General features: G+C 41.2%; 1 protein-coding gene across 1 annotated transcript in view; it reads right to left on the reverse strand.

Moving 5' to 3' along the window:
• Positions 1-14,983, reverse strand: part of DPP6 (dipeptidyl peptidase like 6) — a 609,699-nt gene extending 594,716 nt beyond the window's left edge. The window contains exon 1 of the mRNA XM_081932663.1: positions 14,643-14,983. Coding sequence (XP_081788789.1) covers positions 14,643-14,693 — 51 coding nt within the window. The 5' untranslated portion in view covers positions 14,694-14,983. The remainder of the gene's footprint in view (positions 1-14,642) is intronic.
• Positions 14,984-16,012: the final 1,029 nt, after the last annotated feature.

A 16,012-nucleotide genomic window follows, 5' to 3' on the forward strand; every position in this document is an offset into this window, starting at 1 on the left:
ATTTGGTAACCAGCTTCCTTTTAAAGCTGTTTGCAGCGTTCCAGTGCCCCGTGACTTACGATTTTACAGTGTTTCCAGATTTCCAGCAAAAAATGCCCATTGAATAGATTGGATTGACTTAACAACTGGTTCATTTACTTAATGATTACAGCATTTGATTAACAACCACACCATTCAAGGTTGACTAAGTCTTCCATCCTTCCGAAGTCAGTAAAAGGAGGACACAGATTGTTGGGGGCAATAAGCTGACTCTGTAAACCACTTAGAAAGGGAAGCGATATATAAGTCCAAGTGCTATTGCTATTTGCTGAACGACTGTCACAAAAAGATCATAGAATTGAGCATAGTGCTGGTGGAGAATGATTTAATGAAACTTATGACTGTAATTCTGGGTTCTTACAGCCTTAAATCTGGGATAACTTGTATTAACAAACATTAACAGATTTTTCATATCCTCATAATTAAGCTTTCATTTCTGGAGAAGCAAGAAAAACTAATATGTTCCACTCATAAGAGAAACTGTAGCTCTTTTATTTCTGCCGGATAAAGAAGAAATATTAATTTCCAATATTCCACATCCATTTCTATATCTTCACTACAGCAGCAGTTCTATGGAAAGTTACATACTAACGTAAAGGATATTCAATGTTTCTTTTGTAGCTATACACCTAAATGAATAAGTAAATAAACAGTTTATTTATTTCTAATATTTTACTTCTGTTCTCTTTACACTTTCCCCCCCATCTCTTCCTTCTTATTGCTGTAAACTATCTAGATTGGCCCCAAAACAAGATAGACAGAAAATCAATTTAGTGAACAAACTGACAAGCTAACTACCGTATGTTTGGGAGTATAAGACGCACCTTTTTCCCTCAAAAAAAAAAAAGGCTAAAAATCTGGGTGCGTCTTATACACCGAATACAGTATTTTTGCCTCCCTGAAACCCTGCCCCCTTCACCAAAAATGGCCGTGCATAGCTTGTAGGAAGCTTTGAGAGAGCTCCTGGGGGCTGGAGAGGGTAGAAATGAGCAAAAAAAAAAAAGCCCATTTTTTGCTTAATTTTCCCAATTTTCCTCAATTTCTATAAGCTTCCTAAAGGCTATCCATGCCTTTTTTTAATGGAAAATGGGCTCATTTTTGCAAAAAACAGACTGTTTTTGCCCCCCCCCCCCGGAGCACTTTACAAGCCCCCTAAAGGCTATTCATGCCTTTTGGAGGGGGGGAAACGGGCCCGTTTTCACGAAAAAACGTTTTTGGGAGGTTTGCAGAGTGCAAAACCTGGTTTTTTTCTTATTTGCCTCTTCAAAACCTTGGTGCGTCTTATATTCCGGTGCGTCTTATACTCTGAAAAATACGGTAACTAACTAACTAAACAATCAAACAAACAAATAAATGTGAATGCTCAAGAGATGCATGTATGTACATTCTGGAGCCAAACAAGCTTGCTGTTGCACAGAGTCTGAATGGTTCACAATAAACACTAAATGAGTTGGTCTAAATTTATATTCATATAATAGTTTACAGTCTGCATTTAGCATTTTTTGCAATTGCATCACCCTTTTTTTCTCTCACTCACGGCACAAATGACCAGGCTCAAATTATCACACTTCAGAGGCATTATCAAAGACCTACTTTTCCCGAAACATCTAAAATGTTGAGAAGGAAAGAAAAGAAGAGCAGCAGTGAAGTAGATGGATTCAATTATAGTGTTGACAATATACTGTTGAAAGATCTGAAAGACCATAATGGGAGCAATCATCCTGGAGAAGACCTGTCTCTGTGACTCTAAAAGTTTATTGTGCCTCACTTATTTTGGCCATGCAGGGGAATTCACTGGAGAAAGCAATTATGCTTGGAAGAGTTAGCAGTAAAAAAACAAAACAAAACAAGACCACAGTGGCTGGACATTATCAAAGCTGACACCAGCCAGAATATAGAAAAACTCAAAGCAGCAGTGCATGATTGGAAGATGTAGAGCAGAGGTGTCAAACTCGTGTCGCCATGGCGGTGTCACGTGATGTATTGTGACTTTTCCTCCCTTCGCTAAATTGGGTGTGGGCGTGGCCAGCGCGTGACACATCCTTCCCACGGCCCGTGAGTTTGACAGCCCTGATGTAGAGAGACCGCATCTATTACTCCTTCCTCCCCCTATTCTCCAACACCTGACTTCTTGTTCCGTAATCATCACAATCAGTCCTTCATCTTCTGTGCTGATTGGCATTATACCAAAATGAAAACAAAATCACTTGATTGTGGGAACTTAAAAAAAAAAAATTCCACTCCCTTTGCAAACATTGAAAAGAAATATTACCAGTAGAGTATTGGATGAAACTCTGGCGTAGCTTGCATTTTTTTATTCCCATGTTTTTAAGGTAATTAAAAAATAAGGACATTTTTATTTTTGGTTTTCCATCTAGGTTTTTGTGAGGCCCTCGGTGCTGTCTAAGCTTCTTGGTTTTCTTGCAGATGTTTCGTTACCGAACTAGGTAACATCATCAGTGCTAGCTGATTCAGGATTCAGATTTCTTTTTCAAAAGTACTTTATCTTTTTGATTCATAAAGCATTGTTAGCACCAAGGAGATATTTTGCAGTCTGCGATATGATTTTCAGTGCTACTGGTACGGTTCAGATATTCAAGTAATATTGGGATAGTGAGTTGGAGACCTGGTAGAAGGAAAGGTGTACGTTTGTTAAAGCAACATGACCCAAGTGCTCATAATGTCTCCCACCTGTGTCTCAAAATCACACCTGGAATAAACCATAATGGGACTGTTTCAAGTTTTATGCATTTCGCAAGATCAAAAAAACACATCAATTTCAGCAAGGTATTTGTAATGTTTGTCTGTTATAACTATAGAAAGGGACGCAGTGGTTCAATGGCTAAGACGCTGAGCTTGTCGATCGGAAAGGTCGGCAGTTCGACGGTTCGAATCCCAAGTGCCACGTAACGGAGTGAACTCCTGTTATTTGTCCCAGCTTCTGCCAACCTAGCAGTTTGAAAGCATGTAAAAATGCAAGTAGAAACAATAGGAACCACCTTTGGTGGGAAGATAACAGTGTTCTGTTCACCTTCGGCATTTAGTCACACCAGCCACATGACCACAGAGATGTCTTCGGATAGTGCTGGCTTTTCAGCTTTAAAACGGCGATGAGCATCGCCCCCTAGAGTAGGGAATGACTAGCACATATGTGCGGGGGGAACCTTTACCTTAACTATAGAATCTTGGATAGATTATTAGGAAAATTTTATGAGATGAAGTTTCTTTAACGGATTTTCCCAAGATTTCTTCTCATTTGTGCTGAATGTATTTATAATTATTTTTTACAAATAATTCAAGGTGGTGAACATATCCAACGTTCCTTCCTCCTTGTATTTTCCCCACAACAAAATTCAGGGAGGTGGGTTGGTGCTGAGAGAAAATGACTGGCACAAAGTCATCTTATTTCACACCTGAGGTAGGACTAAAACTCACAGTCTCCCAGTTTCTAGCCTGGTGCCTTAACCACTAGAAGGAAGGACTCCCTGGAAAAGAACCTAATTCTGGGAAAGACTGAGGGCAAAAGAAGAAGGGGACGACAGAGAATGAGGTGGCTGGATAGAGACACCGAAGCAGTAGGCGTGAGCTTAAATAGATTCCGCGGGATGGTAGAGGATAGGAAGGCCTGGAGGAACATTGTCCATGGGGTCGCGATGGGTCAGACATGACTTCGCAACTAACAACAACAACAACCAAATTCACCACGGTTCTACCAGCAATCAACTATGGATTTGCAATGGTTTCACATATGCTATCAGGGGTGAGAAAGAAAGGAAGGTGTTAGCAGATCCACAACATGACTTGGCACAACAGTGAGCAACCTTTGAGGGTTCAGGAGTTGCAACTAAGCAGCCTGATCTTCTGGATGCCATCTGGTATCACCAGAGGAGGAACAGTTGATTTGCTTTTAGTTCATCAGGGAGTTTAAGCATGGAAAAAAGAATGAGGCAGTTGTGAAAGACAAATTACTATTATACACCTAGCCCCCACCCCCATCTTCCCAAACTCCACATGTTGTACGGGTTTGGATGAAAAACCATCCATTTTAGCAGTGCAGCCTTGGAGTGCAAAGGGGTCATAAGCAAAGTGGCAGAAAGGGCCCAATGAGGCCACAAACTGCCTACCACAGCTTAGAAAAAGTAGACATAAATGCATGCTCCACCTTAATAAGTAACACATCCCTAACTATCAAGTAAGAGATGCATTCAAATGAAAAGAGCAGAGAATGTTAAAGCTAAATTCTGAGTCAAATTAAGTCTGTTTATGTCAGTAAAACCACCTTAACATGCCACGTTAATAGCTTGTTTAAATGGATACAATTACATAAATTAGATAATGATAAGCGGTTTCCCCCCCCCCCAAACCTAGCTCATTGATTTTCACAAGGTGTCAGTAAGAGTATTGTTCAATCACACAGGGATTTTTTTTTATCCATCTTGTCTTCACAAATTACATCCACCTCCTCCTTCCTAACAGACATGCTTTATAACAGGATCTCTAGATTAGCCAAGATGCTCGTGTCTAACCTTAGGCTCTTCCAATTGCACAAGGAATTCTAAAGGGAAAAGTGATATTGTGCTCTCTTGCCAAGCACACTGGCCTGAATATGAACGGAGAGGACATCAAAACCTATTAAAAGTAATTAGCAAGGCCATCAAATGACCAAAAGACAGAATGTTGAAAAAAGTTTTTCCTGACTGAAGCATTTTATTACCCAAGTTATTCCCACAGAATCCACTACTTAAATTAAAAGAAGATAGTAATGCTGACAAAGCAGAATACTCTAAATAACAAGAAACAAAGAAGAGCTGAAGAGAAGAGGAAGCATTTAACAGAAAGGAAAGAGAAAAAAATAGGGTGAAACAGAAGAATGTTAACATAAACCATTGTTTTTCAGCCTTAGCAACTTTAAGACGGGTGGATTTCAACTCCCAGAATTCCCTTCCAACCAGCAATGCTATGGTTGAGAAGCACTGACATAAATAATTTTCCACTAGAATGAACAAAACTAGACTCCTTTTAAATATGTAAGATTACAATACAATACAATAGTAGAGTTGGAAGGGACCTTGGAGGTCTTCTAGTCCAACCTCCTGCCTAGACAGGAAACCCTACCATTTCAGACAAATGGCTATCCAACATTTTCTTAAAGACTTCCAGTGTTGGGGCATTCATAATTCTTGGAGGCAACTTCTGTTCCACTGATTAATTGTTCTGTCAGGAAATTTCTTCTCAGTTCTAAATTGCTTCTCTCCTGGATTAGTTTCCACCCATTGCTTCTTTTTCTGCCCTCAGAGGCTTTGGAGAATAGTTTGACTCTCTCTTCTTTGTGGCAACCCCTGAGATATTGGAACACTGCTATCATGTCTCCCCTAGTCCTTCTTTTCATTAAACTAGACATACCCAGTTCCTGCAACCGTTCTTCATATGTTTTAGTCTCCAGTCCCCTAATCATTTTTGTTGCTCTTCTCTGCACTCTTTCTAGTGTCTCTACATCTTTTCTACATCATGGCGACCAAAACTGAATGCAGTATTCCAAGTGTGGCCTTACCAAGGCATTATAAAGTGATATTAACACTTCACATGATCTTGATTCTATCCTTCTGTTTATGTAGCCTAGAACTGTGTTGGCTTTTTTGGCAGCTGCTGCACACTGCTGGCTCATATTTAAATGGTTGTCCACTAGGACTCCAAGATTCCTCTCACAGTTACTACTATTGAGCAACGTATCACCTATACTGTACCTGTGTGTTTCATTTTTCTTGCCTAAATGTAGAACTTTCCTTTTTTCACCATTGAATTTCATTTACAATACAATACAATACAATACAATACAATACAATACAATAGTAGAGTTGGAAGGGACCTTGGAGGTCTTCTAGTCCAACCCCCTGCCTAGGCAGGAAACCCTATACCGTTTCAGACAAATAGCTATCCAACATCTTCTTAAAGACTTCCAGTGTTGGGGCATTCACAACTTCTGGAGGCAAGCTGTTCCACTGATTAATTGTTCTCACTGTCAGGAAATTTCTCCTCAGTTCTAAGTTGCTTCTCTCCTTGATTAGTTTCCACCCATTGCTTCTTGTTCTACCCTCAGGTGCTTTGGAGAATAGTTTGACTCCCTCTTCTTTGTGGCAACCTCTGAGATATTGGAATAATGCTATCATGTCTCCCCTAGTCCTTCTTTCTCTTAAGCTAAACATACCCAGTTCCTGCAACCGTTCTTCATATGTTTTAGTCTCCAGTCCCCTAATCATCTTTGTTGCTCTTCTCTGCACTCTTTTATTAGATAGTGCCCAATGTTCAAGTTTGTCAAGATCCTTCTGTATCTTAAGCCTATCTTCTGGAGTGTTGGCTATTCCTGTCAACTTGGTGTCATCTGCAAATTTGATGAGTTCCCCATTTATCTCCTCATCCAGATTATTGATGAAGATGTTGAAAAGTACTGGGTCTAAAACAGAACCTCTGGGGTACTCCACTGCATACTTCCCTCCATGTAGATGCAATTCCATTGAGGACTACACGTTGAGTTACAAATCCATCTGGTGGTGATGCTGTCCAACCCACATTTTTCTACTTTATCTAGTAATAGGTTATAGTCTACTTTATCAAATGCCTTGCTGAAGTCCAAGTAAATTATATCGACGGCATTCCTCTGGTCCACTAATTTTGTCACTTTGTCGAAGAATACAATAAGATTAGATCTGTTTAGCTGGATACTCGAGCTTTGCTACAAAACTATGTGATTGGGCTTGATAAATTGTCACTTAAAGCTTGAAAATTAATGTAGAATGTCAAACTCCTTAGCATCAGAGCATGTTAATATAAGGCAACTGGCAGTTGGAACAGAATTCTTTTCAGGCGGGGAGGAGTAGTAGAACTCCTTAGCATCAGAGTGTGGTAATTACTGTATAAGAAATACTGATGATCTGATGGTCATTTCGAAAAATCCTTTCTTAGCGAGCACCTAGAAGCCAAGAGGAACATATGTGGCAAATTTCAAGTTTGTAGGCTTTATGGTTCTGGAGATTTCATGATGAGTGAGTGGTATTTAGCTTTTATATAGAGAGATAAGGCATTCAGGTTTATTGCACATACCAATCTTGTTTTGTCTAGTTGATGACTAGTTCATAAATATTAAATATGCTCAAGGGCAATAGATCTGTACTATGCTGTTCATTTGCAACTTTACAGATACACTTTTAAATTAAAACCACCAACTATAAACAAAATATAAGAATGGATGAAAAAGGTAAATAAGAAATGCAATATTTACTACAAATTATCATAAAGCTATACTAGGTCTAATTATTCAAAATATGAATGGGAAAATTTTGTTAAAATCTTCAGAGAACTAATAAATAAAACTTATTAGTTCAGAGAACTAATAATAAAACCAATAAACCTGATTAATATTTTAATAGGTTTTCTTCTAGATCTGAGAACTTGCTTTATGAACAACTACTGAAAATTCAAATGAGTTGTCCATATAAAAACTCAGTATGCATCTCTCTCTCTTTCCTCCTCCCTACACACGAGGGGGGGAGGGAGAGAAGGAGAAGGAGAGAGTGAGTTTGAAGTATAACAGTAAGAACAATGATAACTTCCATGATGAAATCTAATGGATCTTTGGTTATGATCTATCTTCAATTCAATAAAAACATTGGAACAAAGACACTGGTAGTTCATGATTCAATTACTAAATTACTAGTTAAATCTTGTTTTAGGATACAGAAGGCTAACTAACTGAAGGAATTACAGCTTAGTAATATGAGGCAGAAAAATAACAATATGTTGAGTTAACTGAGGCAAATTCTAGTTTTCATGGCAATGCCTCTGAGGAAGGAGTGTCCAACCTTGGAATTTTTAAGACATGTCGACTAATTCCCAGAATTCCCCAGCCAGCATGACTGGCTGAGGAATTCTGGGAGTTGAAGTCCACATATTTGAAGTTGATCATCCCTATTCTATTTAGCCAAGATAAAACAAGCCATTTAACTTTGAGATTTATCAATGCTTATTTCTTTATGGTGATCAAACCTGTAGAAAAAATAAGAATCCAATTGTTGAATTCTCTAGCATCCAGAGTCAGGTTGAAAATACTCTATTAACAGTCCTTGCATGTCTGAGCAAATGAAATACATCATTATTGAGAACAAAATTGCCGAGACAGATGGACTAAATACTGCTTTGCTGTAGAGAGAAGCCTTTCAGAACTTTCATTTAATCATTATATGCCCCAGAATTCTGAATGGGGAAAAAAATCATTTCATTTTTGTAAAGTAATATCAGTAAAATAAGAAATCAAAGCTTGCTGTAGATAAATAAATGTAGCAAGGCATGTCATAAGTCATTAAATATATTACAAAGGCATAGTATTAAATCAAGTTAATACTATAATTTTTTTTTCATTGGATGGATAATTACAAGGGAAAAATAGTGGGAATACGGATTCATTACAGCAGGGGTGTCCAAACTTGGGAACTTTAAGACTTGTGGACTTCAACTCCCAGAATTCCCAGCATGGCTGGCTGGGGAATTCTGGGAGTTGAAGTCCACAAGTCTTAAAGTTCCCAAGTTTGGACACCCCTGCATTACAGACTTCCAAATTCTGTGGGAAGTTTAGCCACAATTACCAGGCAGGTTTTTTTTTTTAAAAAAAAACTTACTTAAAAGTTAAACTAGAAATATAAAAACTAACTAGAACTAATAATCAAGAGACAGAACATAAAAGAAAAAAAGAAGAGAGTGCATAATAGTGAATTGAATTATCTGGAAAAGTTTCTTGACAAAAACTGTAATTAAAATACGCAAGTATTCCTCTGCTGAGATTACCTACCGCATCCATATTTATAATAAAAATAACTTTGGCTGTTTAGGTTCAAACCTTTCTACCACATGTGGTGTCTTAAAGAAACATTGGCATTTAAATGTCAGGTAAAATGTTCAACATATTTTATAACATCATGACTGTTACAAGAGTCATTACAAATGTAGTACAGTTGCTAAAATACTGTGATTAAGGATTTTGTATCTGGTTTTGACTAAAGTAAACAGAACTTTAAAAGTGAGAAAATTTAGCATTTTCCAGTGAGGAAGATCAAGGTCAAGGAGGCAGCTATGATGATATAATTGAAGATCTACCTGTTTTATGTGTATAGAAAAGAAGCAGAACTTTATAGTTGCACCATTGCAGTTGTCATCCTGACCATACCCTATAGAAATGTATGGAAATGTGGAACCCCATAGAAGCAAGAATGACCTCATAGTTGCATATGTCATGATATCAACACATAATTGTATGTTTGCTCCCTTATGTCCCTGTGGAGAACAAGATGGCATGGACCTGTAGAATTTCAGCCATTGTGGAATGAAGTTGGCCCTGAATGGCTTCTTCCATCTGGTTTTTGAAAAGCTTAAAAAGACTGGCTCCTTGCCCAGGACTTTGGAAAGGATATTGGAGAGGATGGTCTATTTCTTTTTCTTTCTTTCCTTTTTCTTTCTTTCTCCCTTTTTCTCTCTTTCTACCCTCCCTCCCTTTTTTCCTTTTCTTCCACCAGCCTGATTTATTTTCTTTGCCATTGTTATTCTTTTGACCTGCATTGTTTGTGTGTGTATGTGTGTGCTCCTATTGTTCTTTATTTATAAATGTTTTAACAACCGTAAGCCATCCAGAGTAATTGGGAGTCAGATAGCATATATATTTAAACACACTCGTTCAATTTAATGGTGGGCATCAGAAATGTGATTTGTAGGCAAATAAATTCTTTGGCTTTTTGGTTGTTTTCATTGTTGAACTCACTGTTTGTCTCTGCCCCAATTTATGCAAAGATTGTATTCACCTACAACAGGTGTGTCAAACTCAAGGCCCGGGGCCCGGATCTGGCCTGCGGGGTGCACCCTGGAAAAAACGAAGAACCGGCCCACGATGCCTCTGCCAATGAAAATGGAGGTCAGGAAGGCTGTGCGCGGCCCTCCCGAATTCCGTTTTCGCTGGCAGAGGGATGCAGGAGACCGTCGCAGTTGAAAATGGAGCTTGGGAGCTCGTTCTCACTGGCAGAGTGCTCAGGCCACCACAGGAATCCCCGACACGAGTGATGTTGAGCTGGCCATGCCCACTCTGGGAATGCCCACCCCAGTCACCCAAGATCAAACACAACCCTGATGCTGCCTGCAATCTAATCGAGTTTGACACCCCTGACCTACAAGATACAGGTGCTCACTAAAAGCAAAATATGGGAATGATGATGGACTCCCATGAACTGACATTGCTTATGTTTACATAGACTTATTCAGAACCAATATATTGGATTTTCGTTTTATTACTAGAATGATTTAATCCTTTTGTGATACAGGACAGAATCATTATTCATGCACACAATTTCAGGTGCTTTTATGGACAGAATTCTCCTGTTTTAACATGTATTGTTGAACTATGCAGAAGAGTTCATATGACAATCATTTTCAGTTAGATATCTATCACCTTTACTGTATAAAATTTTGGCCATTTACCAAAACATACAGTTGGAAGAATGGGCTGATGCTAGGAATAGCTGAGATCTTTACAGTTTTCAGTCTATCCCTTGTATTAATTTGATGAATGGAGCACAATGCAACAGAACCAAGAGAGATGCTTTCCAAATTAAACAAAGGGTGCAATTTATGTTAATGCGTCTACATCATCATTCTAGCCATTGTGTATCCACTGCAGGATGAAGGCTTCTTCCGCATGTTTCCAATCAAATCAATATGGTCCTGAGCTTTCTTTTGCCAATTGGACCCAAAATACTTGCTGATGTCTTCGATCCATCTTGTTTGAGGTCTCTTTCATGGACACTTTTCATCGGGTGGGATCCATTAATATGACTCCCTTGGTCCACCTGCCATCAGTTCTTCTGGCTATGTGACCATCCTATCTCCATTTCAATTCTTTTACTCTAACTAAAAGCATTAAAAGGACTAAATTTGGCAAAGCTAAAGGGAAGTTTTATGGAAAACACTCCAGCTGCTACCAATAAACAAGTTAATATTTGTTAAAGAGACAAGTAGAAAGGCCTAGAGCAGAGGTGTCAAAATCACATCGTCACAGCGGCATCACATGACTTAACAGGACTTCCCACCCCCTTTTGCTAAACCAGGCATGGGTGTGGCCAGTGCGTGACGCATCCTGCCTATGGGCCAGGAGTTTGACAACCCTGGCCTAGTCCTAGAGAGTTTCTCAGCCTTAGGAAATTTACGACGTGTGGACTTCTACTCCCAGAATTCCCCAGCCAGGATGCCAGAAGAATTCTGGGGATTGAAATTCACATATTATAAAATTGCTAAGGTTGAGAAACATTGGTTTAAACAATGGAAAATGATATTACATAACAGGGTTAACATTTCAGATAGAAAATCTTTTGATATGCTTAATGTTTCATTCTTCTGGGGTCCCTGGTGCTCTCTGAGCTTGGTTGTTTTCTTGCTTACGTTTCATTACCCAACTATGTAACATCATCCGTGTTAAAAGGGAGTGGGATTTTCTCACTGTATGAAACTACCAATTTAGATAAATAGGCTAACCATAAACAACAGTTTAATCACGGAATCACCAAGAATACTCCCATCATCAACACTGACAAGGCAAGCCACTAGTATATAAACAGAGAGAAAACCCCACTCTCTCAAGCACTGAAGATGTTACCTAGTTGGGTCATGAAATGTCTGCAAGAAAACAACCAAGCTCAGAGAGCACCAAAGACTCCACAATTCAGCCCTATGTTACAAATATTCTCCTCTATCAGTGTTTCATTCTTATATGGAATAAAGACTCTAATCTAACCAAATCATGTTTGCAAATCTGCCAAATTATGAATAAGAGGTCAAGTATCAGCATGGCTTGGTAAGCCTGAGGCTTATTATCTACATGTTCCAAAACTATTTTTCCCCAAATGTTGATTTAGCTAAAGTTAGCAAAATATTAGGTTTCAGCAGAACAGTGATAAAGTATTCATAACAATACATAGCATGATGAATGTTCACAGGTTATCGTATATAGGCACTAGGAATGAAACTGCACATTTATAAAAAAAACTTTCTAGAGGAAAACCAACCTATATTATTATCCGGACACTTGTTAGAACGCTAACGTACAAAAGACATATCAGTCAAAAACAATTCTGTTTTATGCATCTGAGTGAAAGATTTCAATCTAAGACTTTTTTTAAAAAAAACAGATGCATTATTGATTGCTAAAGAGAATACAGATCTTTTATTTTTAATTTGTATTTTATAACTTTATCAGCCCATTAGCAAACGAAGCACTGTTGGCAAGCAAGTCATAACAAATAAACATACTGCTATAAATGTGTGTACATCATTTATTTTAAAGGGGTTATAACTACTACAGGAAACACAGCCCAATGTTTGTTTCCTAAAATGAGAAATTCTATAAATATGCAACAAAAGAATACAAATAAAACAAAAACATAAGAATTTAGGGATTCCAAAAATGTTCTTTAATTCTATAGTGAAGCATCCTCTTTAAATTAAACAGGGGGGGGGGGGGGAATTTAGACAGGTAAATAATATCCTTGCAAATATATCTAGAGTCAGGCAATAGGTTTATCATTTGTTTTCCAAATATCAAGGGGTGTTTTTTTTTTTCAAAAGAAAATATTCTGTGTTCTTCTGCCAACAGTACAACCTGTATGAACCTCAGATCCTGTAATCAACAGTGTTATTCTATACTTCTAAATCACTGTTGTCAGTTAAACAGTTTTGCTGATCATCCGGCACCATGCACTCTGCATGCAGAATATCCCAAGATTGGACAACTGGAATTAATGGCTTTGTGGAGTAAAGCCAATTTTAGCACCAAATTCAATGACAAATTAACCCACTTCTATTTGCTTCTCAGTGTACAGCTATGTCTAAGGTTTATATTCCCTTTTTCTCTCATTAGGTGGATCTATTTCTAGGCTATATAAAAACTTACAATAACTTTGTTGAAAAGTTCTCACTAAAGAAAATGTGGAGGTTTTTTTAGAATAAAAGGCAAAAACAAAATCAGTTTATTATATCTAAAAGCAGAGATCTTTAAAAGATAAAAAGGCCATGGTGTTCTATGGGTGAACATGTACCCATAAATTAGATTAATTGAAGGCCAGCCATACTCTCTGCCTCTCAATAGTTATTTGGGCCTTCCTTCCTTCCATGTTGTAAAAATGACAGTGAACTTCCAGTGAGAGAAAGGAGGAGGGGATCCAACTCATTTTAAACTCCCTTAGAGGGTTTAACTAGATATTGGGTAGCAACAATTCCATTTCTAAACTGCTTATAGAAGTTGCTATTCGACTGATCCTTTCCTTAAATTCAAAGGTCACCTTCTTATTCAGGAAAGAGGGGTTGGCGGGGGGGGGGGGGAGAGGCAAGGAGTTCAATTGTGACAAAAAACCCAGCAGTGTTTCCTCCCGAGAGGAAAAGGAAAGCGGCAGTGAGTCACCCGTACAGAGCTGAGGTGAAAGAATGAGCGGTACGAGAGTTGCTGTTTTTAAATATATCTCAAGAGTGACAGGCATCATCAGCCTTTGCGCCCTCCCTTCAGTTCAAATAAAAATGACTCCTGAGAGGCGTGCAAAATCACCTACCAAAAACAGGTGCTAAGAAGTCCTGGGTGCAGGCGGCGAACATTATTATTTTTCTGCAAAAAGAACATTTTCTCCTCCCCCCCCCCACCATCACGTGCCACTCCGCGCCGAGCTCTATAAGCTCACCCTCCAGTCCCAAGCGCAAATATCGCCGTCGCTGGGTCAGCTTCTCCTAATAATACCGAGCAAAAGCAAATATCCTCCCCACCTCCAACCGCCTCAAAACGCGCGTTCGCACCAAGGCTTGCCGGCGACCAAAGCGGGAAGGCCAAAGAAGCATGTTTCCTCCAAAATGGCATCCGGTATTACCTGGGGAGGGGAGAGGGAAGGGATCAGCATATTTTATTGGTTTTTTTTAAAAGAATGCACCCAAAAGCAAGGAGGTCCATTGTTCCTAGGGAAGGAAAGCAGAGGGGGCCATTAAAAAGGGTTCCGACCAATCCACCCCGGACACACGCAGGCAAGTTATCAAAGTTGGCAAGGGGTACAGCAGCTCCTCCGCTTTTCCAGCTGGTCAAATCCAGACTTTTCTTTCTTTTTGCAAACATCCCACTACCCTTGCAACTAACGGCGAAAGCGGATCCTCCCCCCCCCCTTTTGCCAAACAGGCTATTTCTCTAAGCAAAGGACAAGGAATGCAGGGACGGCGGGCGGTGGCAGCGCGCGCGAGCACAGGCGCGTCCCGATTCTAAGGTCACACATTCCTGCCTGCACGCCATCCTTTCCCCCTTCCTCAGCCCCAGCCACACGCGAGCACCGGCCGAAGCTCGTCCCAATTGCGCTAGGGCGGGCCAGCCGGTAAGCCCGATTAAAGGGTTCGGGGCGAGGAGCTCCGCTCGCCAGAGGCGACGCCGCGCTCAAATCCGGATCGCGTCTTTCTGGCGGCGAAGGCGAACGCACGTCCCTGCTCGTGAACGAACGAACGCCGTGGAAAGGCGCCCCGGAGTTACGCCGCCGCTGCCGCCGGCTACTTACCATCATGTTGCCTTGCATTTTGGCAGTTTTAATCATCGCCTTTTCCTTCATGTTGGCTGGGTTGGGGCGCTGGTGGAGGAAGGAAAGCGCGCGCCTGGCGTTCTCCCTCCCAAGCAACCTTACTACAATACTTAATAATCCGCCGGCTTGGTCACTTTAGTCTGGAAGCTGCTTTTTTTTTTACACTTGCTAGATGTGTTCTTTTTAGGGGGGGGAGGGAGTGACAGGAGGAGGAGGAGTAAAGGGTGTTCTGTTTCCCCTCTTGTTTTATTTTTTTTAAAGTCAACGCCCTTTTTAAAAAAAGGCGCTACTAAATTTTTAGGCGGCTGCTATCACTCTTCTGTTCTTTTTCCCACCGTTGCGCAAAATCTTTTGGAAGAAGGAGGAAAAAGATAGGAGCCGGCCTCCCAAAGACGGGTATCCCCCGTTTTCCCACACTGCCTGTAGCGAGAACTGTCTAGAGGTAAACACAGAAGGACAGAAACAGCTCCGCCACAACACCCGCCCCGCTCACCCCGTTTCGGCACAACCCCGTGCAACCACACGCATCATTCCCGTGAGGCGGCGAGAAGGGTAGTTGTCGTGAGAATGTGTGAGACTTGGCTCAGTCCCTTCGCGGCTAATGCGTGTCCTGCTCTCAATGCTTGGTGCCAAAACTTGTGGGGAGGCAGGAGATTTGGCGAGAGGCGCGCGCGGGTGCGCGGGGAGAGAGTTTGCGAACAGGGCAGAGGCAGGGGGAAGAGCAGTCCACGCGGGTTTGGGTGGGCGCACAGCTTGGGTTTGGGCGGGCTTCCCTTCCTCACGCGGAGGTCTCAGGTTGACCGGGCGCGAAACAGGAAGCCGCACAGCCGTCGGATATGGACGGATCGGTGTCAATCCCGCTCCTCTTACAGGTTACCAGGAGACACCCGTTCCGTTTCCATGGTTGCGCTCATTCGGGGCTGCCTCCGAATCAGCTGCCGCCGTCGCCTGCAACTCCTCGCGCGAGGAGGCAGCGTGGGGGGTTTCCCACAGCCCTGCGCGAGCGCCTGGTCTTTGCCAACCCCCCTCCCCAAAGGGTCCCCGCCAGCTGCACGTCAACTCCCCCAATCGCGCCCCTCCCTCCTTCCCATTCCAGCCACCGATCCGGGCGCTTGGCACACCCATCCAGCTTCTTTTCTGCTTCATTTCCGGAATGCGCGCCCCCCTCCTCCGCAAATACCCGAGACGAGACCCCGAATCACTTTCACCCTTAGCCACAACTGCATTGCCGCAACCCAGCTGGGGTTCAGGCTTCCTCGCGCGGCCTGCGCCTTCTGCTCAAGCCCTGGGACTGTGGTGTTCCCCGGCAGCCCCGCGCGCGCAGCGATTTCCCCAACCAGCCCTGCTGC

Source organism: Natrix helvetica (assembly GCF_964273705.1).
Source record: "Natrix helvetica genome assembly, chromosome: Z".
NCBI lineage: Eukaryota > Metazoa > Chordata > Lepidosauria > Squamata > Natricidae > Natrix > Natrix helvetica.